General features: G+C 41.4%; 1 protein-coding gene across 1 annotated transcript in view; it reads right to left on the bottom strand.

The window, feature by feature from the left end:
- LOC128662969 (BRCA1-A complex subunit RAP80) overlaps positions 1-24,420 on the bottom strand; it is a 392,665-nt gene that overhangs the window by 205,627 nt on the left and 162,618 nt on the right. Inside the window, exon 3 of the mRNA XM_053717051.1 lies at positions 7,939-8,017. Coding sequence (XP_053573026.1) covers positions 7,939-8,017 — 79 coding nt within the window. The remainder of the gene's footprint in view (positions 1-7,938; positions 8,018-24,420) is intronic.

The raw sequence follows: 24,420 nt of genomic DNA on the forward strand, positions 1-24,420 counted from the left end.
ATCCCTGAGCCTTCAGGGAGTTCCAGACTGCATCCCAACCTAAAAGGCTGGCATCTATTGTAACAATTGTCCCATCTGACCTGCGGAAGGTCATACCCTTGGACAGATGGACCCGACATAGTCACCAGAGAAGAGAATCTCTGGTCTCTTGGTCCAGGTTTAACAGGGGGACAAATCTGCGTAATCCCCGTTCCTCTGACTGAGCATGCATAGTTGCAGCGGTCTGAAATGTAGACGTGCAAACGGTACTATGTCCCTTGCCGCTACCATTAAGCCGATTTCATTCATGTACTGAGCCACCGAAGGGCGCGGATGGGATGAAAAAAACACGGCAGAAATTTAGAAACTTTGACAACCTGGACTCCGTCAGGTAAATTTTCATTTCTACAGAATCTATCAGAGTCCCTAGGAGGGAAACCCTTGAGATTGGGGATAGAGAACTCTTTCCTTGTTCACTTTCCACCCATGTGATCTCAGAAATTCCAGTACTACGTCCGTATGAGACTGGGCAATTTGGATGTTTGACGCCTGTATCAGGATGTCGTCTAAATAAGGGGCCACTTCTATGCCCCGCGGTCTAAGGACCGCCAAAGCGACCCCAGAACCTCCATAAAGATTCTTGGGGCTGTAGATATCCCAAAGGAAAGAGCTACAAACTGGTAATGCCTGTCTAGAAAGGCAAACCTGAAAAACGATGGTGATCTTTATGCATCACAATGTGAGGATAAGCATCCTTCAAATCCATTGTAGTCCTCTATTGACTCTCCTGGATCATAGTTAAGATGGTACGAATAGTTTCCATCTTAAATGACGGAATTCTGAGGAATTTGTTTAAGATCTTTAGATCCAAAATAGGTCTGAAGGTTCCCTCTCCTTGGGAACCACAAACAGATTTGAGTAAAAACTCTGTCCCTGTTCCTCTCTTGGAACTGGATGGATCTCGTACACAATGTAAGAATGCCTCCTTCTTTATCTGGTTTGCAGATAATTGTGAAAGGCGAAATCTCCCCTTTTTGGGGGGGGGAAATCTTTGAAATCCAGAAGATATCTCTGGGATATAAATTCCAATGCCTAGGGATCCTGGGCATCTCTTGCCCACGCCTGGGCAAAGAATGAAAGTCTGCCCCCTATAGGATCTGTTACCGGATAGGGGTCCGTTCCTTCATGCTGCCTTAGAGGCAGCAGCAGGCTCCTTGGCCTGCTTATCTTTGTTCCAGGTCCGATTGTCTCCAGACCGCCTTGGACTGAGCAAAAATTCCCTCTTGTTTTGCCTTAGAGGAAGAGGATGCCACACCTGCCCTGAAGTTTTTAAAAGGTACGAAAATTAGACTTTTTTTTTTTTTTTGCCCTTGATTTAGACCTATCCTGAGGAAGGGCATGACCTTTTCCTCCAGTGATATAAGCAATAATCTCCTTCAAACCAGGCCCGAATAGGGTCTGCCCCTTGAAGGGAAGTTAAGTAGCTTATTTATTAAAGTCACGACAGCTGACCATGATATAAGCCATAGCGCTCTGCGCGCCAGTATAGTAAAAAACAGAATTCTTAGCCGTTAGTCTAGTCAAATGAACAAGGCATCAGAAAACAAAGGAATTGGCTAGCATAAGCTTGTCAAATATATTCATCCAATGGAGTCGCTTAACTGTAAAGCCTCATCAAGAGACTCAACCCAGAACGCCGCAGCAGCAGTGACAGAAGCAATGTATGCAAGGGGCTGCAGGATAAAACCCTGTTGAATAAACATTTTTTATCCATTGGATCTAAAAAGCACAACTGTCCTCGTCAGAGGTAGTGGTACGCTTAGCTAGAGTAGAAACTCTTCTCTCCACCTTAGGAACTGTCTGCCAGAAGTCCCGTGTGGTGGTAACTATTAGAAAACATTCTTCTAAAAAATAGGAGGGGAAGAGAACGGCACACCTGGTCTATCCCATTCCTTATTAAAAAATTTTTTTAGTAAACCTCTTTAGGTATTGAAAAAACATCAGTACACACCGGCACTGCATATTATTTATCCAGTCTACACAATTTCTCTGTCCCTGCGATTGTACACATTCATTTAGAGCAGCCAAAGCCTCCCTGAGCAACAAGTGGAGGTTCTCAAGCATAAATTTTAAATGTAGAAATATCAGAATCAGGTTAAATCATCTTCCCTGAGTCAAAAAAAAAAATCACCCACAGACTAAGCATATTGTGAGGTAGTATCATACATGGTTCTTAAAGCGTCTGTATGCTCTGTATCTACCCCCAGAGCTAACTGCTTTCCTTTAATTTCAGGTAGTCTGACTAATACTGCTGCCAGAATATTATTCACCACCTTTGCCATGTCTTGTAAAATAAACGCTATGGGCGCCCTTGATGTACTTGGCGCCATTTGAGCGTGAGTCCCTGAAGCGGGAGTCGAAGGGTCTGACACGTGGGGAGAGTTAGTCGGCATAACTTTCCCCTCGACAGAATCCCCTGGTAAAGAAAAGCTATGGGTGCCCTTGATGTACTTGGCGCCATTTGAGCGTGAGTCCCTAAAGCGGGAGTCAAAAGGTCTGACACGTGGGGAGAGTTAGTCGGCATAACTACCCCCACGACAGAATCCTCTGGTGATAATGTTTTTAAAGACAAAAAATGATCTTTATTGTTTAACATGAAATCAGTACATCTGGTACACATTCTAAGATGGGGTTCCACCATGGCTTTAAAACATAATGAACACAGAGCTTCCTCTATGTCAGACATGTTAGAACAGACTAATAATGAGACTAGTAAGCTTGGAAAACACTTTAAATCAAGTTAACAAGCAAATATATAAAACGTTACTGTGCCTTTAAGAGAAACAAATTTTGCCAAAATTTGAAATAACAGTGAAAAAAGGCAGTTAAACTAACAAAATATTTACAGTGTATGTAACAAGTTAGCAGAGCATTGCACCCACTTGCAAATGGATGATTAACCCCTTAATACAAAAAACAGATTAACAAAACGAAAAATATGTTTTAAACAGTCATAACAGCTCCTACTTTTGAAGCCCTTTTGAGCCCTTCAGAGATGTCCTATAGCATGCAGGGGACTGCTGAGGGAAGCTGAATGTCACTGTTTGTAATTTTAACTGCACCAACTGTAACTTTTATACTATAACAGTGGAAAGCCTCAGGAAACTGTTTCTATGCAAAATTTAAGCCAGCCATGTGGAAAAAACTTAGGCCCCAATAAGTTTTATCACCAAACATATGTTAAAAAACGATTAAACATGCCAGCAAACGTTTTAAAACACATTTTTACAAGAGTATGTATCTCTATTAATAAGCCTGATACCAGTCGCTATCGCTGCATTTAAGGCTTTACTTACATTACTTCGGTATCAGCAGTATTTTCTTAGTCAATTCCATTCCTAGAAAAATATTTTACTGCACATACCTTATCTGCAGGAAAACCTGCACGCCATTCCCCCTCTGAAGTACCTCACTCCTCAGAATGTGTGAGAACAGCAAATGGATCTTAGTTACGTCTGCTAAGATCATAGAAAAACGCAGGCAGATTCTTCTTCCAAATACTGCCTGAGATAAACAGCACACTCCGGTGCCATTTAAAAATAACAAACTTTTGATTGAAGAATAAACTAAGTAGAAAGCACCACAGACTCTCACAACCTCCTATCTATGTTGAGGCTTGCAAGAGAATGACTGAATATGGCAGTTAGGGGAGGAGCTATATAGCAGCTTTGCTGTGGGTGGACTCTTGCAGCTTCCTGTTGGGAAGGAGAATATATTCCATAAGTAATGGATGATCCGTGGACTGGATACACTTAACAAGAGAAAGCTTACTTCTTACATTCTTGTACAGTACAGGTACTGTACATTAAACATAGTTTATGTTACTGTTGTCAATGCAGAAGCCTTACAACCTTGTTCCCTTTTTGTACACTAAACAGTTTATTTTACTGTTGTCAATGAAGAGACCCAACTGCTTTGTTTGCAGAAAAATGTAAGTAAAAAATGTTTTTGTTCATTAAACTGTGTTGTGTGATTATTTTATACTGTTTATAATACTGTTTAGCATTTATAGTTGCCATTTCAAAGCTTTAAATATAATGTATCAGGTTACTTATGTCAATTTTAAAAGGGGCCTGGAACCAAACTCCCTCTCTTCCCATCGACTTACATTATAAACTGGGTTTCAATTTACACAGGTTTCTATTTACAACCATTCCTTCCAGAACCTAACCCCGGCGTAAATTGAGGGCTACCTGTGTGTGTATATATATATATATATATATATATATATATATATATATATATATATATATATATATATATATGATACGTAACGGAAAGCACTCACCGGGTGGGTCAATGTAAGCCTACTAAATTGAGTGTGTCATAACGGGTTATATATATATATATATATGCTACGTAACGGAAAGCACTGCCCAGGGTGCTTCAAGCAATCATGCAGAATACGTAACAGAAAGCACTCACCGGGTCTTTAGCAAGTATATCAACAATACTTTATTGAATCATAAGGTGACGTTTCGTGGATTTTAACCCCGTCCTCAGACCAGATAAAAGAAACAGTATACATACCTTACTCCTTAAATACCCTCCACCAATAGATCCACGCCGCAGAACCGGAAGTCACCCGACGATCTGACCGCACCACTGCGCAGGCTCAGTCCGTCGCCATGGCTACCAGACGTGGCGCAGCTAAATAACAAACCCATCATAGAGATATGTTAAAATCAATACAATATATGGAGTGACAAACAAACTGTAAATACTAACTTGTTCATTTAACACCAACTAAACTATGTATAATTATCAAATCGCATACATATGTCAGTGGAACAATAAATCCTATTTGAAACCTATATTATATTATACAGTGGATACGGTATAAGTATATATTCACTACCATTAGTATCATTTTGCATCATACATCTGATCAATATCAGTTGCCATCGTCCTCAACTAGCAAAGACCTATACTAGGCTATTAATGGAACAAACAAATGAAATATGTGCACGGGTTAAACCTGCATGCAGAAATAATTTGCTGAGAGAAGAGAGGTTGGCATTGGAGACATTAAGTAACAAGAAAGACCTCATTTTTAGTGAATCGGATAAAGGTGGAGCACTGGTGATACTGGATTTTGTCTACTACCAGCAAGAAATATTGTCACAGTTAAATGATGTCACAACTTATAAACTTCTGCCTCACGATCCTACAAAACAATTCAAGTCCCAGATTGATCAGGTCCTGGACCGGGCCTTGCAGGATGGATGGTTGGACAAACATGAGGTGGGTTTTATGAAAGTACAATACCCTTGCGCACCCCAACTTTCTACACCTTACCCAAGGTTCACAAGCATCCTACCCAACCACCGGGTAGACCTATAGTGTCTTCTATTGGGTCCCTCTTACAGCCCATTGCAATATTTCTCAACAATATTCTACAACCATTGGTGCATAATATGCCTTCATTTTTTCTTGATTCAATCAGCCTAATCAAAGAGATAAAAATGTTCCCGAAAATTGAAGAACCTATAATACTGGTGACGCTTGATGTGGTGAGCCTGTACACAATAATTCCTCATGTACAAGGGCTATTTCTATCCAGAAACACCTTAACCGTTATCCTTAAGTGGAACCTCCAGTGGAGTTGATTTTAGAATTGCTGGAACTTTGTCTTACCAAAACCTACTTGAAATTTGAAAAAAGTCATTTTATTTACAACTAATGGGGATGGCCATGGGGTCTAATATGGCTCCATCGTATGCCAATCTGTACATGGCTCAATTTGAGGAATGGGATACTGATCTCTAAACATCGTCACATTAAGTATTTCAAAAGATACATTGACGATTTGTTTCTTCTGTGAATAGGCACTGAATTAGGAGTTGGAGAACTGGTTCAAAGATCTTAATGCAACAATCCCTCCAATTTAAGATGACTCACCATCCTCGGATGGTTGATTTCCTGGATTTAAGAATATCTATGGAGGCAGGACAGTTACACACTACTTTATTCAGAAAGGAAAATGACAGAAATTCCCTGTTGGAGGCGACGAGCTGTCATCCAACTTCAATGCCCTCCCTATTTCCCAGTTCAAAAGGGTTATACGTAATAACAGCAAAAAGGGCCAAGTCCAGGAACAACTGGGAGAGTTGAAGACTAGATTCCTCCAAAGGGGTTACTGTGGCAAACATATTGAGCAACAATTTAGGACTTTTGAAGAAATGTATCAGGATACAGCTCTACAGACCTCAACAGTACGGGGTAACAATGACAGATTGATCTTCACCACAGCATTTACATCTGACAAAAGAGGCTTACCACAGCTGGTGAAGAAAAATTGGAATATCCTGGAAACTGATAAGACTTTGCCATTTAAAGGGACATTGCATCCTCAAGTGGGTTTCAGGAGATCAAGATCGTTAAGAGACATCTTGGTTAAGGTTGATCCTATCCAAAGTTACAGGACTACGTGTAATGGTCTGTTAAATGCTAAGTTTTTCACCCATCCAGGTACCAACTGTAAATATACCATGCGACAGAGTAACTTGCACAACAACATTTATTGTGCATTTGTTATCTTGTCTGTGAGGGTTATTCTATGTTTGTAAAACTATAGACGATCTCCGGACCCGTATGGCCAACCATCGTGTTGCAATTCGAGCTGCTATAGATAAAAAGGGGTCTGATCAACCCGTAGCTTGCCATTTCGCGTTGACTAGCCGTACGGTTGCCGATATAAGATATGTGATCATCAATCACATCCCACCCCCAGTGAGAGGAGAGGATAGAGGTAGAATGCTGCTTCAGTGTGAGTCCAGATGGATATTCAACCTAGGTAGCCTGATACCTGGGGGGTTGAATACTCACCTGGACTGGCACAGTTTTCTTTAGCCTTATCCAGTAATCATATTTGGTTATATTGATATATATATATATATATATGAGTACTGTAGCGAGTGCTGAAAATGGCAAAAATGTCGCACTTTGCATAAGGCTGATCACGTATCAAATTGTTTCCTTTAGCTGTAGTCTGCAAATAAGCCTAGGTTAATGCTAGGATTATTATTTTGGTTCAGTTTGTGCTAGTTGAGGATGATGGCAACTGATATTGATCAGATGTATGATGCAAAATAATACTAATGCTAGTGAATATATACTTATACCGTATCCACTGTATAATATAATATAGGTTTCAAATGGGATTTATTGTTCCACTGACATATGTATGAGATTTCATAATTATACATAGTTTAGTTGGTGTATATTGTAATGATTTTAACATGTCTCTATGATGGGTTTGTTTTTTAGCTGCACCGCGTCCAGTAGCCATGGCGACGGACTGAGCCTGCGCAGTGGTGCAGTCAGAATGCCGGGTGACTTCCGGTTTTGCGACGTGGATCTTTTGGTGGAGGGTATTTAAGGAGTAAGGTATGTACACTGTTTCTTTTATGTGGTCTGAGGACGGGGTTAAAATCCACGAAACGTCACCTTATGATTCAATAAAGTATTGTTGATATACTTGCTAAAGACCCGGTGAGTGCTTTCCGTTAAGTATTCTGCATGATTGCTTCAAGCACCCTGGGCAGTTGTTTGTTAGAAGAGAGTGCAAATCCCTGAAGAGGAGTTTATGTTTATATATATATATATATATATATATATATATATATATATATATATATATATATATATATAATCCATAAAAACCTACATTAACCTATTTATTGTTATGTTTCTTCACTCAAATTTCCTACCTTCTGGTGTTTATTTACAAGTTTGGCCCTCTACACCCCTTATTGTTCATGTAACTGACTTTTTATCATTCTTTATCATGTCAATATTCATCTAATGTTATAGTGCTGCAGAAGTTGAACCTTTTTAAATGATAATAAATATGCATTGCACATGATATTAAATTGAACAATCAGCGTACCTACTTACTTGCCAGAGTCTGGGGTTGGGAGAATGTCATCAGGGCTAGCAAGATTCTTCCCAACAATTCTCTTCCTGGATCTCAAAACTAAAGTGAGACATTAATTAGAAAGTGCTATATATTATTACTTATGGAACACAAAATTCAGCAATATGAACTATATTTGTTATATTATATTTATATTTCAGGCATTCTTGAGAAAAGGAACAAAACTATTATTAATGGTAAGAAATTTTACATTGATTTTTGGAAAGACAAGACTACAAGCTACTAATATAAGAGTACAATTACTTTACCTTTATCAGTGAATTTTTTATGCAATTAAGAGGCACTGTTATGGGGGCAAAATTTGACCCATCATATGCTAGCTTGTATCTGGCAGACTTTGAAAGATGAATCATCTTCAGTGAGAATAACATTTATACAAGTAACATCAAATTTTACACTAGATTTATAGATGATATTCTACTGATTTGGGAGGGATCCATCGCCACCTTGAAAGAATTCAAAGAACATCTAAATAGTAATACTGGTAACTTGCATTTCACATTTAATACCGCAGAAACTAGTATGCCATATTTGGATGTATTATCGACCCAAGACCAAGATAGTATACAGAGGTATATAGAAAGGAAGTTAGTGGAAACACCATTTTGAGGGCTGATTCATTACATCCACAACATTTGAAGAAAGGCATACCCAAAGGCCAATATATTCGGTTGAGACGCAATTGTACTAACGTAGAATCTTATTTGCAACATGCTAAAGAATTAACAACACGTCTAATAGATAGGGGGTATGACCCTCTTTTGTTACATAATGTTTCCGAAAAAGTAGCTGAATTTGATAGAATCTTTTAAAGGATAAAATGAAAAAAATACAAGCTATGGAGATATCAATTTCATAACTACCTATAGCAGACAATTCAATAAGATCTGTGAAATTGTCAAGAGGAGACTGCCGATACTAGAAAAGGATAGTGATCTCCAAACAGTTTCCATGAATTGTAAGTTTGTTTCAAGTAGAGCTGAAACCATTGTAGATAGAATTGCCAGAAATTTTGCAACTAACACAAATAAAAAAGAAATTAATAGCAGTAACTGGCTTTCTAAGAAAGCTGGTTTCTATAAATATGGAGGTAAACCTTGCAAAAGCTGCGGCTATGCCACAGTTGAAGACATATTTACATCTACTAACACAGGTAAAACATAAGATCAGAAATAGAATTATTGCAATTCAACATATGTGATATACTTGATTACTTGCGGTTGTTGCAATTTTCAATATGTTGGAATTACTTCAAGATTTTTGAAGGATAGGATCAGGGAACATCTGCTTTCATTAGAAGCAGAGGTCCCTAAGACTCCAGTGGCGAAACATTTTGCCAAACATATTGGGGGTGCAACTTTTCTCAAGTTTCAAGGCATAGATCAAGTGATGGTAAATTAAGAGGTGGAGAAAGGTACATGGATCTAAGTAAGAAAGAAGTCTTTTGGATTTACACCCTTAGAACAGGACATCCTATAGGTATTAATACAATTTGTGATGTCAAGTTATTTATAGATTGGAGTTAAATGGTTAAATAATTTCATTCATTTAATTTAGGATGATTCTTTCTTTAGGGGATATTGTAAACTAAGGCTACATTTGAGTAAGATAAGAACACTGTTCGAGGGGGATTTATAATTACTAATTGCATTTATCTTTTATACATTGCTTAATTTTCATCCTTCTTGTACAGTGTTACTTATAAAATATAATTCTTACTTATGACATCTTAGCTAGTAAAAAGTAAATTTATGCTTACCTGATAAATTGATTTCTTCTATGATACGACGAGTCCACGGATTCATCCTTTACTTGTGGGATATTATCCTCCTGCTAACAGTGGCAAAAGAGCACCACAGCAGAGCTGTCTATATAGCTCCTCCCTTGACTCCATCCCCCAGTCATTCGACCGAAGGTATAGAAAGAAAAAGGAGAAACTAAAAGGTGCAGAGGTGACTGAAGTTTTAAATCAAAAAATATAATCTGTCTTAAATTGACAGGGCGGGCCGTGGACTCGTCGTATCATAGAAGAAATCAATTTATCAGGTAAGCATAAATTTACTTTTCTTCTATAATATACGACGAGTCCACGGATTCATCCTTTACTTGTGGGATACAATACCAAAGCTACAGGACACGGATGAATGGGAGGGACAAGACAGATGCCTAAACAGAAGGCACCACTGCTTGAAGAACTTTTCTCCCAAAAATAGCCTCCGAAGAAGCAAAAGTATCAAATTTGGAAAATTTGGAAAAGGTATGAAGTGAAGACCAAGTCGCAGCCTTACAAATCTGTTCAACAGAAGCATCATTTTTAAAAGCCCATGTGGAAGCCACCGCTCTAGTAGAGTGAGCTGTAATCCTTTCAGGAGGCTGCTGTCCAACAGGATGATGCTTTTCAGCCAAAAAGAAAGAGAGGTGGCCGTAGCTTTTAGACCTCTACGTCTTCCAGAATAGACAACAAACAGAGAAGATGTTTGACGGAAATCTTTGGTCGCTTGCAAGTAAAACTTCAAAGAACGAACCACGTCCAAGTTGTGTAACAGACGCTCCTTCTTAGAGGAAGGATTAGGACACAGAGAAGGAACAACAATTTCCTGATTAATATTCTTATTAGTAACAACCTTAGGAAGGAATCCAGGTTTGGTACGCAAAACCACCTTATCAGAATGGAAAACATGATAAGGCGAGTCGCATTGCAATGCAGATAGTTCAGATACTCTTCGAGCCGAAGACATAGCAACTAAAAACAGAACTTTCCAAGATAAAAGCTTAATATCTATGGAATGCATAGGTTCAAACGGAACCCCTTGAAGAACTTTAAGAACTAAATTAAAACTCCATGGCGGAGCAATAGGTTTAAACACAGGCTTAATTCTAACCAAAGCCTGACAAAACGACTGAACGTCTGGAACATCTGCCAGACGCTTGTGCAGTAAAATTGATAAAGCAGATATCTGTCCCTTTAAGGAACTAGCTGATAACCCCTTCTCCAATCCCTCTTGGAGAAAGGACAAAATCCTAGGAATCCTGATCTTACTCCATGAGTAGCCTTTGGATTTGCACCAATAAAGATATTTACGCCATATCTTATGGTAAATTTTACTAGTAACAGGCTTTCGAGCCTGAATCAAGGTATCTATGACCGACTCAGAGAATCCCTGCTTGGATAAAATCAAGCGTTCAATCTCCAGGCACTCAGCCACAGAGAAACTAGATTTGGATGCTGGAACGGGCCTTGAATGAGAAGGTCCTGTCTCAGTGGCAGTGTCCATGGTGGCAGAGATGACATTTCCACCAGGTCTGCATACCAAGTCCTGCGTGGCCACGCAGGTGCTATCAAAATCACCGTAGCCCTCTCCTGTTTGATTCTGGCAATCAGACGAGGAAGGAGAGGAAATGGTGGAAACACATAAGCCAGGTTGAACGACCAAGGTACTGCTAGAGCATCTATCCGTACTGCTTGGGGATCCCTTGATCTGGACCCGTAACAAGGAAGTTTGGCATTCTGACGAGATGCCATCAGATCCACTTCTGGTGTGCCCCATTGATGAATCAAGTGTGCAAAGACCTCCGGAGGGAGCTCCCACTCCCCCGGATGAAAAGTCTGACGAGTTAGAAAATCCGCTTCCCAGTTCTCCACTCCTGGGATATAGATTGCTGATAGATGGCAAGAGTGAGTCTCTGCCAATCAAATTATTTTGGAAACCTCTATCATCGCTAGAGAACTCTTTGTTCCCTCTTGATGATTGATATATGCTACAGTCATGATATTGTCCGACTGGAATCTTATGAATCTGGCCGAAGCCAGCTGAGGCCACGCCTGAAGCGCGTTGAATATCGCTCTCAGTTCTAGAATATTTATTAGAAGGACAGCCTCCTCCTGAGTCCACACACCCTGTGCTTTCAGGGAATTCCAGACTGCACCCCAGCCCAATAGGCTGGCGTCCGTCATCACTATGACCCAAGCTGGCCTGTGGAAACACATTCCCTGGGACAGATGATCCTGTGACAACCACCAAAGAAGAGAGTCTCTGGTCTCTTGATCCAGATTTATCTGAGGAGATAAATTTGCATAATCCCTATTCCACTGTTTGAACATGCATAATTGCAGTGGTCTGAGATGCCAGCGAGCAAACGGAACTATGTCCATTACCGCTACCATTAGTCCAATTACCTCCATACACTGAGCCACAGACGGCCGAGGAATGGAATGAAGTGCCCGGCAGGTGTTTAAAATCTTTGATTTTCTGATCTCCGTCAGAAAAATTTTCATGTTTGCCGAATCTATCAGAGTTCCCAGGAATGGAACTCTTGTGAGAGGGATAAGTGAACTCTTTTGTACGTTCACCTTCCACCCGTGAGATCTTAGAAAAGCCAACACGATGTCCGTGTGAGATTTTGCTAGTTGGTAAGTTGACGCCTGAATTAAGATATCGTCCAGATAAGGCGCCACTGCTATGCCCCGCAGCCTTAGAACCGCCAGAAGGGACCCTAGCACTTTTGTGAAAATTCTGGGAGCTGTGGCCAACCCGAAGGGAAGAGCCACAAACTGGTAATGTTTGTCCAGGAAGGCGAACCTGAGGAACTGGTGATGATCTTTGTGGATAGGAATGTGAAGATACGCATCCTTCAAATCCACGGTGGTCATATATTGACCCTCCTGGATCATTGGTAAAATAGTCCGAATGGTCTCCATCTTGAAGGATGGGACTCTGAGAAATTTGTTTAGGATCTTGAGATCTAAAATCGTTCTGAAGGTTCCCTCTTTTTTGGGAACATGAACAGATTGGAGTAAAACCCCTGCCCCTGTTCTGCTTTTGGAACTAGGCGGGTTACACCCATAGTATATAGGTCTTCTACTAAGCATAAGAACACCTCTCTTTTTGTCTGGTTTACAGACAATCGTGAAAGATGAAATCTCCCCCTTGGAGGAGAATCTTTGAATTCTAGAAGATACCCCTGGGTCACAATTTCTAATTCCCAGGAATCTTGAACGTCTCTTGCCCAAGCCTGAGCGAAGAGAGAAAGTCTGCCCCCTACTAGACCCGGTCCCGGATCGGTGGCTGCCCCTTCATGCTTTCTTGGTAGCAGCAGCGGGCTTCTTGGCCTGTTTACCTTTATTCCAGGTCTGGTTAGGTCGCCAGACTGACTTGGATTGAGCAAAATTCCCCTCCTGCTTTGCGGCAGGGGAGGAGGTAGGAGGACCACCTTTGAAGTTTCGAAAGGAACGAAAATGATTTTGTTTGGTCCTCATCTTATTTGTCTTATCCTGAGGAAGGACATGGCCTTTTCCTCCAGTGATGTCGGAAATGATCTCTTTCAGTTCAGGCCCGAATAGGGTCTTACCCTTGAAAGGAATAGCTAAAAGCTTAGATTTTGATGACACATCAGCAGACCAGGACTTAAGCCATAACGCTCTACGCGCTAAAATGGCAAAACCTGAATTTTTTGTGGCTAATTTAGCCAGTTGAAAAGCGGCATCTGTAATTAAAGAATTAGCTAGCTTGAGAGCCCTAACTATCCAAAATATCCTCTAATGGGGTCTCAACCTTAAGAGCCTCCTCTAGAGCCTTGAACCAAAAAGCAGCTGCAGTAGTTACAGGAACAATGCACGCTATAGGTTGCTGAAGAAAACCCTGATTAATAAATATTTTCTTTAGAAGACCCTCTAATTTTTTATCCATAGGATCTTTGAAAGCACAACTGTCCTCAATAGGTATAGTTGTACGCTTAGCCTGGGTAGAAATAGCTCCCTCCACCTTAGGGACCGTCTGCCATGAATCCCGAATGGTCTCAGATATGGGAAACATTTTTTTCTTAAAAGTAGGAGGGGGGGGGGGAGAACGGAATACCTGGTCTATCCCACTCCTTAGTAACAATGTTCGAAATCCTCTTAGGGACCGGAAAAACATTAGTACAAGAAGGAACCTCTAGATATCTATCCATTTTACACAGTTTCTCTGGAGGAATCTCAATAGGGTCACAGTCATCCAGAGTCGCTAAAACCTCCCTGAGCAACAAGCGGAGCTGTTCAAGCTTAAATTTAAAAGCCGTCATATCTGAGTCTGTTTGAGGCAACATTTTTCCTGAATCGGAAAGCTCTCCCTCAGACAACAATTCCCTTAGCCCCAATTCAGAGCATTGTGAGGGTACATTGGAGATGGCTAATAAAGCGTTAGAGGGCTCAGCATTCACTCTCATACCAGACCTACTGCGCTTCCCCTGCAAACCAGGCAGTTTAGATAATACCTCTGTGAGGGTAGTAGACATAACTGTGGCTATATCTTGCAGGGTGAAAGAATTAGACGCACTAGAGGTACTTGGCGTCGCTTGTGCGGGCGTTAAAGGTTGTGACACTTGGGGAGAAGTAGATGGCAAAACCTGATTCTCTTCTGACTGAGAATCATCCTGTGACATACTTTTATCAGCTAAAATATGTTCTTTGCAATGTAAGGCCCTTTCAGTACATGAGGGACACATTTTAAGTGGGGGTTCCACAATGGCTTCTAAACACATGGAACATTGGCTTTCCTCAATGTCAGACATGTTCAACAGGCTAGTAATGACCACAAACCGGCTTGAAAACACTTTATTTAGTGAAAAAATAACAATCTTATAAAACGGTACTGCGCCTTTAAGAGAAAAAAAGCATACAATTTTTCCAAAACTGCTTAAAAACAATAAAATTGTCCCAATTTTATGGTAAAAGCATCCCAATACTGCAGCTAAGTTTGCCCCACAAGGAAAGGAATACTTAACCCTTACAGGAAAAAACGGAAAATTACAAACGCGTTTATTTCAACAAAAAGCACCCCCTGCACCTCGCCACAGCCCTGCTGTGGCGCCTACCTGCCCTCAGGGGTCTGTAAAACCGGGATAAACCTTCGTTTTGGCCCAATACAGCTCACAAAGGCCCACCGGATCAGGAGCTTGCTGCTTGCTTGATAAAAACAACTGCGCAACTGAGGCGCAAAAATAGGCCCCGCCCATCTCACTCGATGTCTTACAGCCCAAATTGACCGCACCAGAGCGGTCTAAAATCTAGCCATGTGGGTTCAGAAACCCAGAAATGAAGCCATGTGTACCCTCTTAATAAAGCATAAAAACGTCTCTTTTAAAAACGTTAACTGCACTCCCAACAAATAAACGTTTGCCCACAAACATTCAAACATCAGTGTCAACCATTTTTGTATAGCCCATAAATGCAAGTCCAGTAAAACACCTTTTTATATACTTTAGGATTACTGCTTACCCTCTCCCTCATGGGGATACTGTCAGCCAATTCTGGAATAACACAGTCCCTCCAGAAAAAAATGGCTGAACATACCTCACTGCTTATAGCATGAAAAACGTTCCTCACACTGAAGTTTCTTAAATACTCCTCAGCCATTCTGTGGGAACTGCTCCAGATCTCAGTAACAACTGCTAAGATCATCAGCCTCCAGGCAGAAGTCTTCATCCATCTGCTGCCTGAGGGAAAATAGTACACACCGGTACCATTTAAAATAAAAAACTCTTGCTTGAAGAAAATAAAAAACATAATTTATGTAAGAACTTACCTGATAAATTCATTTCTTTCATATTAGCAAGAGTCCATGAGCTAGTGACGTATGGGATATACATTCCTACCAGGAGGGGCAAAGTTTCCCAAACCTCAAAATGCCTATAAATACACCCCTCACCACACCCACAAATCAGTTTAACGAATAGCCAAGAAGTGGGGTGATAAGAAAAAAGTGCGAAAGCATATAAAATAAGGAATTGGAATAATTGTGCTTTATACAAAAAAATCATAACCACCACAAAAAGGGTGGGCCTCATGGACTCTTGCTAATATGAAAGAAATGAATTTATCAGGTAAGTTCTTACATAAATTATGTTTTCTTTCATGTAATTAGCAAGAGTCCATGAGCTAGTGATGTATGGGATAATGACTACCCAAGATGTGGATCTTTCCACGCAAGAGTCACTAGAGAGGGAGGGATAAAATAAAGACAGCCAATTCCTGCTGAAAATAATCCACACCCAAAATAAAGTTTAATGAAAACATAAGCAGAAGATTCAAACTGAAACCGCTGCCTGAAGTACTTTTCTACCAAAAACTGCTTCAGAAGAAGAAAACACATCAAAATGGTAGTTGCTGCTTTGCAAATCTGATCAACCGAAGCTTCATTCCTAAACGCCCAGGAAGTAGAAACTGACCTAGTAGAATGAGCTGTAATCCTTTGAGGCGGAGTTTTACCCGACTCAACATAGGCATGATGAATTAAAGATTTCAACCAAGATGCCAAAGAAATGGCAGAAGCTTTCTGGCCTTTTCTAGAACTGGAAAAGATAACAAATAGACTAGAAGTCTTTCGGAAAGACTTAGTAGCTTCAACATAATATTTTAAAGCTCTAACAACATCCAAAGAATGCAACGATTTCTCCTTAGAATTCTTAGGATTAGGACATAATGAAGGAACCACAATTTCTCTACTAATGTTGTTGGAATTCACAACCTTAGGTAAAAATTCAAAAGAAGTTCGCAACACCGCCTTATCCTGATGAAAAATCAGAAAAGGAGACTCACAAGAAAGAGCAGATAATTCAGAGACTCTTCTGGCAGAAGAGATCGCCAAAAGGAACAAAACTTTCCAAGAAAGTAATTTAATGTCCAATGAATGCATGGGTTCAAAAGGAGGAGCTTGAAGAGCCCCCAGAACCAAATTCAAACTCCAAGGAGGAGAAATTGACTTAATGACAGGTTTTATACGAACCAAAGCTTGTACAAAACAATGAATATCAGGAAAATTAGCAATCTTTCTGTGAAAAAGAACAGAAAGAGCAGAGATTTGTCCTTTCAAGGAACTTGCGGACAAACCTTTATCTAAACCATCCTGAAGAAACTGTAAAATTCCCGGTATTCTAAAAGAATGCCAAGAAAAATGATGAGAAAGACACCAAGAAATATAAGTCTTCCAGACTCTATAATATATCTCTCTAGATACAGATTTACGAGCCTGTAACATAGTATTAATCACAGAGTCAGAGAAACCTCTTTGACCAAGAATCAAGCGTTCAATCTCCATACCTTTAAATTTAAGGATTTGAGATCCTGATGGAAAAAAGGACCTTGCGACAGAAGGTCTGGTCTTAACGGAAGAGTCCACGGTTGTCAAGAGGCCATTCGGACAAGATCCGCATACCAAAACCTGTGAGGCCATGCCGGAGCTACCAGCAGTACAAACGAGCATTCCTTCAGAATCTTGGAGATTACTCTTGGAAGAAGAACTAGAGGCGGAAAGATATAGGCAGGATGATACTTCCAAGGAAGTGATAATGCATCCACTGCCTCCGCCTGAGGATCCCGGGATCTGGACAGATACCTGGGAAGTTTCTTGTTTAGATGAGACGCCATCAGATCTATTTCTGGAAGTTCCCACATTTGAACAATCTGAAGAAATACCTCTGGGTGAAGAGACCATTCGCCCGGATGCAACGTTTGGCGACTGAGATAATCCGCTTCCCAATTGTCTATACCTGGGATATGAACCGCAGAGATTAGACAGGAGCTGGATTCCGCCCAAACCAGAATTCGAGATACTTCTTTCATAGCCAGAGGACTGTGAGTCCCTCCTTGATGATTGATGTATGCCACAGTTGTGACATTGTCTGTCTGAAAACAAATGAACGATTCTCTCTTCAGAAGAGGCCAAGACTGAAGAGCTCTGAAAATTGCACGGAGTTCCAAAATATTGATCGGTAATCTCACCTCCTGAGATTCCCAAACTCTTTGTGCCGTCAGAGATCCCCACACAGCTCCCTAACCTGTAAGACTTGCATCTGTTGAAATTACAGTCCAGGTCGGAAGAACAAAAGAAGCCCCCTGAACTAAACGATGGTGATCTGTCCACCACGTCAGAGAGTGTCGTACAATCGGTTTTAAAGATATCAATTGAGATATCTTTGTGTAATCCCTGCACCATTGATTCAGCATACAGAGCTGAAGAGGTCGCATGTGAAAACGAGCAAAGGGGATCGCGTCCGATGCAGCAGTCATAAGACCTAGAATTTCCATGCATAAGGCTACCGAAGGGAATGATTGTGACTGAAGGTTTCGACAAGCTGAAATCAATTTTAGACGTCTCTTGTCTGTCAAAGACAGAGTCATGGACACTGAATCTATCTGGAAACCCAGAAAGGTTACCCTTGTCTGAGGAATCAATGAACTTTTTAGTGAATTGATCCTCCAACCATGATCTTGAAGAAACAACACAAGTCGATTCGTATGAGATTCTGCTAAATGTAAAGACTGAGCAAGTACCAAGATATCGTCCAAGTAAGGAAATACCACAATACCTTTGTAAAAATTCTTGGAGCTGTAGCTAGGCCAAACGGCAGAGCCACAAACTGGTAATGCTTGTCCAGGAAAGAGAATCTCAGGAACTGATAGTGATCTGGATGAATCGGAATATGCAGATATGCATCCTGTAAATCTATTGTGGACATATAATGCCCTTGCTGAACAAAAGGCAAGATAGTCCTTACAGTTACCATTTTGAATGTTGGTATCCTTACATAACGATTCAATATTTTTAGATCCAGAACTGGTCTGAAGGAATTCTCCTTCTTTGGTACAATGAAGAGATTCGAATAAAACCCCAGCCCCTTTTCCAGAACTGGAACTGGCATAATTACTCCAGCCAACTCTAGATCTGAAACACATTTCAGAAATGCTTGAGCTTTCACTGGATTTACTGGGACACGGGAAAGAAAAAATCTCTTTGCAGGAGGTCTTATCTTGAAACCAATTCTGTACCCTTCTGAAACGATGTTCTGAATCCAAAGATTGTGAACAGAATTGATCCAAATTTCTTTGAAAAAACGTAACCTGCCCCCTACCAGCTGAGGTGGAATGAGGGCCGCACCTTCATGTGGACTTAGAAGCTGGCTTTGCTTTTCTAGAAGGCTTGGATTTATTCCAGACTGGGGATGGTTTCCAAACTGAAACTGCTCCTGAGGATGAAGGATCAGGCTTTTGTTCTTTGTTGAAACGAAAGGAACGAAAATGATTATTAGCCCTGTTTTTACCCTTAGATTTTTTATCCTGTGGTAAAAAAGTTCCTTTCCCACCAGTAACAGTTGAGATAATAGAATCCAACTGAGAACCAAATAATTTGTTACCCTGGAAAGAAAGGGAAAGTAGAGTCGATTTAGAAGAAAACATAATTTATGCTTACCTGATAAATTCCTTTCTTCTGTTGTGTGATCAGTCCACGGGTCATCATTACTTCTGGGATATAACTCCTCCCCAACAGGAAATGCAAGAGGATTCACCCAGCAGAGCTGCATATAGCTCCTCCCCTCTACGTCAGTCCCAGTCATTCGACCAAGAATCAACGAGAAAGGAGTAACCAAGGGTGAAGTGGTGACTGGAGTATAATTTAAAAAATATTTACCTGCCTTAAAACAGGGCGGGCCGTGGACTGATCACACAACAGAAGAAAGGAATTTATCAGGTAAGCATAAATTATGTTTTCTTCTGTTATGTGTGATCAGTCCACGGGTCATCATTACTTCTGGGATACCAATACCAAAGCAAAAGTACACGGATGACGGGAGGGATAGGCAGGCTCATTATACAGAAGGAACCACTGCCTGAAGAACCTTTCTCCCAAAAATAGCCTCCGAAGAAGCAAAAGTATCAAATTTGTAAAATTTGGAAAAAGTATGAAGCGAAGACCAAGTTGCAGCCTTGCAAATCTGTTCAACAGAGGCCTCATTCTTAAAGGCCCAAGTGGAAGCCACAGCTCTAGTGGAGTGGGCTGTAATTCTTTCAGGAGGCTGCTGTCCAGCAGTCTCATAGGCTAAACGTATTATGCTACGAAGCCAAAAAGAGAGAGAGGTAGCAGAAGCTTTTTGACCTCTCCTCTGTCCAGAATAAACGACAAACAGGGAAGAAGTTTGGCGAAAATCTTTAGTTGCCTGCAAGTAGAACTTGAGGGCACGAACTACATCCAGATTGTGTAGAAGACGTTCCTTCTTTGAAGAAGGATTTGGACACAGGGATGGAACAACAATCTCTTGATTGATGTTCCTGTTAGTGACTACCTTAGGTAAGAACCCAGGTTTAGTACGCAGAACTACCTTGTCTGAGTGAAAAATCAGATAAGGGGAATCACAATGTAAGGCTGATAACTCAGAAACTCTTCGAGCCGAGGAAATAGCCATTAAAAACAGAACTTTCCAAGATAACAATTTTATATCAATGGAATGAAGGGGTTCAAACGGAACACCCTGTAAAACGTTAAGAACTAAGTTTAAACTCCATGGCGGAGCAACAGCCTTAAACACAGGCTTGATCCTAGCTAGAGCCTGACAAAAAGCCTGGACGTCTGGATCTTCTGACAGACGCCTGTGTAACAAGATGGACAGAGCTGAAATCTGTCCCTTTAATGAGCTAGCTGATAAACCCTTATCTAAGCCTTCTTGTAGAAAAGACAATATCCTAGCGATCCTAACCTTACTCCAGGAGTAACCTTTGGATTCGCACCAGTATAGGTATTTCCGCCATATTTTATGGTAAATCCTTCTGGTAACAGGCTTCCTAGCCTGAATCAGGGTATCAATAACCGACTCAGAAAAACCACGTTTTGATAAAATCAAGCGTTCAATTTCCAAGCAGTCAGCTTCAGAGAAGTTAGATTTTGATGTTTGAATGGACCCTGTATCAGAAGGTCCTGTCTTAGAGGTAGAGACCAAGGCGGACAGGATGACATGTCCACTAGATCTGCATACCAAGTCCTGCGTGGCCATGCAGGTGCTATTAGAATTACTGATGCTCTCTCCTGTTTGATTTTGGCAATCAATCGAGGAAGCAGCGGGAAGGGTGGAAACACATAAGCCATCCCGAAGTTCCAAGGTGCTGTCAAAGCATCTATCAGAACTGCTTCCGGATCCCTGGATCTGGACCCGTAGCGAGGAAGTTTGGCGTTCTGGCGAGACGCCATGAGATCTATCTCTGGTTTGCCCCAACGTCGAAGTATTTGGGCAAAAACCTCCGGATGAAGTTCCCACTCCCCCGGATGAAAAGTTTGGCGACTCAAGAAATCCGCCTCCCAGTTCTCCACTCCCGGGATGTGGATTGCTGACAGGTGGCAAGAGTGAGACTCTGCCCAGCGAATTATCTTTGATACTTCCATCATTGCTAGGGAGCTTCTTGTCCCTCCCTGATGGTTGATGTAAGCTACAGTCGTGATGTTGTCCGACTGAAACCTGATGAACCCCCGAGTTGTTAACTGGGGCCAAGTCAGAAGGGCATTGAGAACCGCTCTCAATTCCAGAATGTTTATTGGCAGGAGACTCTCCTCCTGATTCCATAGTCCCTGAGCCTTCAGAGAATTCCAGACAGCGCCCCAACCTAGTAGGCTGGCGTCTGTTGTTACAATTGTCCAGTCTGGCCTGCTGAATGGCATCCCCCTGGACAGGTGTGGCCGATAAAGCCACCATAGAAGAGAATTTCTGGTCTCTTGATTTAGATTCAGAGTAGGGGACAAATCTGAGTAATCCCCATTCCACTGACTTAGCATGCATAATTGCAGCGGTCTGAGATGTAGGCGTGCAAAAGGTACTATGTCCATTGCCGCTACCATTAAGCCGATCACCTCCATGCATTGAGCTACTGACGGGTGTTGAATGGAATGAAGGACACGGCATGCATTTTGAAGCTTTGTTAACCTGTCTTCTGTCAGGTAAATCTTCATTTCTACAGAATCTATAAGAGTCCCCAAGAATGGAACTCTTGTGAGAGGAAAGAGAGAACTCTTCTTTTCGTTCACTTTCCATCCATGCGACCTTAGAAATGCCAGAACTAACTCTGTATGAGACTTGGCAGTTTGAAAGCTTGAAGCTTGTATTAGAATGTCGTCTAGGTACGGAGCTACCGAAATCCCTCGCGGTCTTAGTACCGCCAGAAGGGCACCCAGAACCTTTGTGAAGATTCTTGGAGCCGTAGCCAATCCGAATGGAAGAGCTACAAACTGGTAGTGCCTGTCTAAGAAGGCAAACCTTAGATACCGGTGATGATCTTTGTGGATCGGAATGTGAAGGTAAGCATCCTTTAAATCCACAGTGGTCATGTACTGACCCTCTTGGATCATGGGTAAAATTGTCCGAATAGTTTCCATTTTGAACGATGGAACTCTTAGGAATTTGTTTAGAATCTTTAAATCTAAGATAGGCCTGAAAGTTCCCTCTTTTTTGGGAACCACAAACAGGTTTGAGTAGAACCCTTGTCCTTGTTCCGACCGCGGAACCGGATGGATCACTCCCATTAATAACAGATCTTGTACGCAGCGTAGAAACGCTTCTTTCTTTATCTGGTTTGTTGACAACCTTGACAGATGAAATCTCCCTCTTGGGGGAGATAATTTGAAGTCTAGAAGGTATCCCTGAGATATGATCTCTAGTGCCCAGGGATCCTGAACATCTCTTGCCCAGGCCTGGGCGAAGAGAGAGAGTCTGCCCCCCACTAGATCCGGTCCCGGATCGGGGGCTCTCGATTCATGCTGTCTTTGGGGCAGCAGCAGGTTTCCTGGCCTGCTTGCTCTTGTTCCAGGCCTGGTTAGGCTTCCAGCCTTGCCTGTAACGAGCAACAGCTCCTTCCTGTTTTGGTGCAGTGGAGGTTGATGCTGCTCCTGTTTTGAAATTCCGAAAGGGACGAAAATTAGACTGTCTAGCCTTAGCTTTGGCTTTGTCTTGGGGTAGGGCGTGGCCCTTACCCCCTGTAATGTCAGCGATAATTTCTTTCAAACCGGGCCCAAATAAAGACTGCCCCTTGAAAGGTATATTAAGTAATTTGGACTTAGAAGTAACATCTGCTGACCAGGATTTTAGCCACAGCGCCCTACGTGCCTGTATGGCGAATCCTGAGTTCTTAGCCGTAAGTTTGGTTAAATGTACTACGGCCTCCGAAATGAAAGAATTAGCTAGTTTAAGGACTCTAAGCCTGTCCGTAATGTCGTCTAGCGTAGATGAACTAAGGTTCTCTTCCAGCGACTCAATCCAAAATGCTGCCGCAGCGGTAATCGGCGCGATACATGCAAGGGGTTGCAATATAAAACCTTGTTGAACAAACATTTTCTTAAGGTAACCCTCTAATTTTTTATCCATTGGATCTGAGAAAGCACAGCTATCCTCCACCGGGATAGTGGTACGCTTAGCTAAAGTAGAAACTGCTCCCTCCACCTTGGGAACCGTTTGCCATAAGTCCCGAGTGGTGGCGTCTATTGGAAACATCTTTCTAAATATTGGAGGGGGTGAGAACGGCACACCGGGTCTATCCCACTCCTTAGTAACAATTTCAGTTAGTCTCTTAGGTATAGGAAAAACTTCAGTACTCGCCGGTACCGCAAAGTATTTATCCAACCTGCACAGTTTCTCTGGTATTGCAACGGTGTTACAATCGTTGAGAGCTGCTAAGACCTCCCCTAGTAATACGCGGAGGTTCTCCAATTTAAATTTAAAATTTGAAATATCTGAGTCCAATCTGTTTGGATCAGAACCGTCACCCACAGAATGAAGCTCTCCGTCCTCATGCTCTGCGAGCTGTGACGCAGTATCAGACATGGCCCTAGCATTGTCAGCGCACTCTGTTCTCACCCCAGAGTGATCACGCTTGCCTCTTAGTTCTGGTAATTTAGACAAAACTTCAGTCATAACAGTAGCCATATCTTGTAATGTTATCTGTAATGGCCGCCCAGATGTACTAGGCGCCATAATATCACGCACCTCCCGGGCGGGAGATGCAGGTACTGCCGCGTGAGGCGAGTTAGTCGGCATAACTCTCCCCTCGCTGTTTGGTGAAATTTGTTCACATTGTACAGATTGACTTTTATTTAAAGTAGCATCAATACAGTTAGTACATAAATTTCTATTGGGCTCCACCTTGGCATTGGAACAAATGACACAGATATCTTCCTCTGAGTCAGACATGTTTAACACACTAGCAAAAAAACTTACAACTTGGTTATAATCTTTTTTAGCAAAAACGTACTGTGCCTCAAAGAGGTACTAAACGATTAAATGACAGTTGAAATAATGAACTGAAAAACAGTTATAGCATCAAACTTTAAAACAACACAACTTTTAGCAAAGGTTTGTTCCCATTAGTAAAATAACAATAATTAAATTTGACATAAAAAATACAAAGCAACGTTTTTATTCACAGTCACTATAAGAATTCTCACAGCTCTGCTGAGAGAATTTACCTCCCTTAAAAGAAGTTTGAAGACCCCTGAGATCTGTCAGAGATGAACCGGATCATGCAGGAAATATAAAAGTAACTGACTGGAATTTTTTGATGCGTAGCAAAGAGCGCCAAAAACGGCCCCTCCCTCTCCCACACAGCAGTGAAGAGAAACGAAACTGTCACAATAAAAGCAAAAAAGGCTGCCAAG

Source organism: Bombina bombina, chromosome 6 (assembly GCF_027579735.1).
Source record: "Bombina bombina isolate aBomBom1 chromosome 6, aBomBom1.pri, whole genome shotgun sequence".
NCBI lineage: Eukaryota > Metazoa > Chordata > Amphibia > Anura > Bombinatoridae > Bombina > Bombina bombina.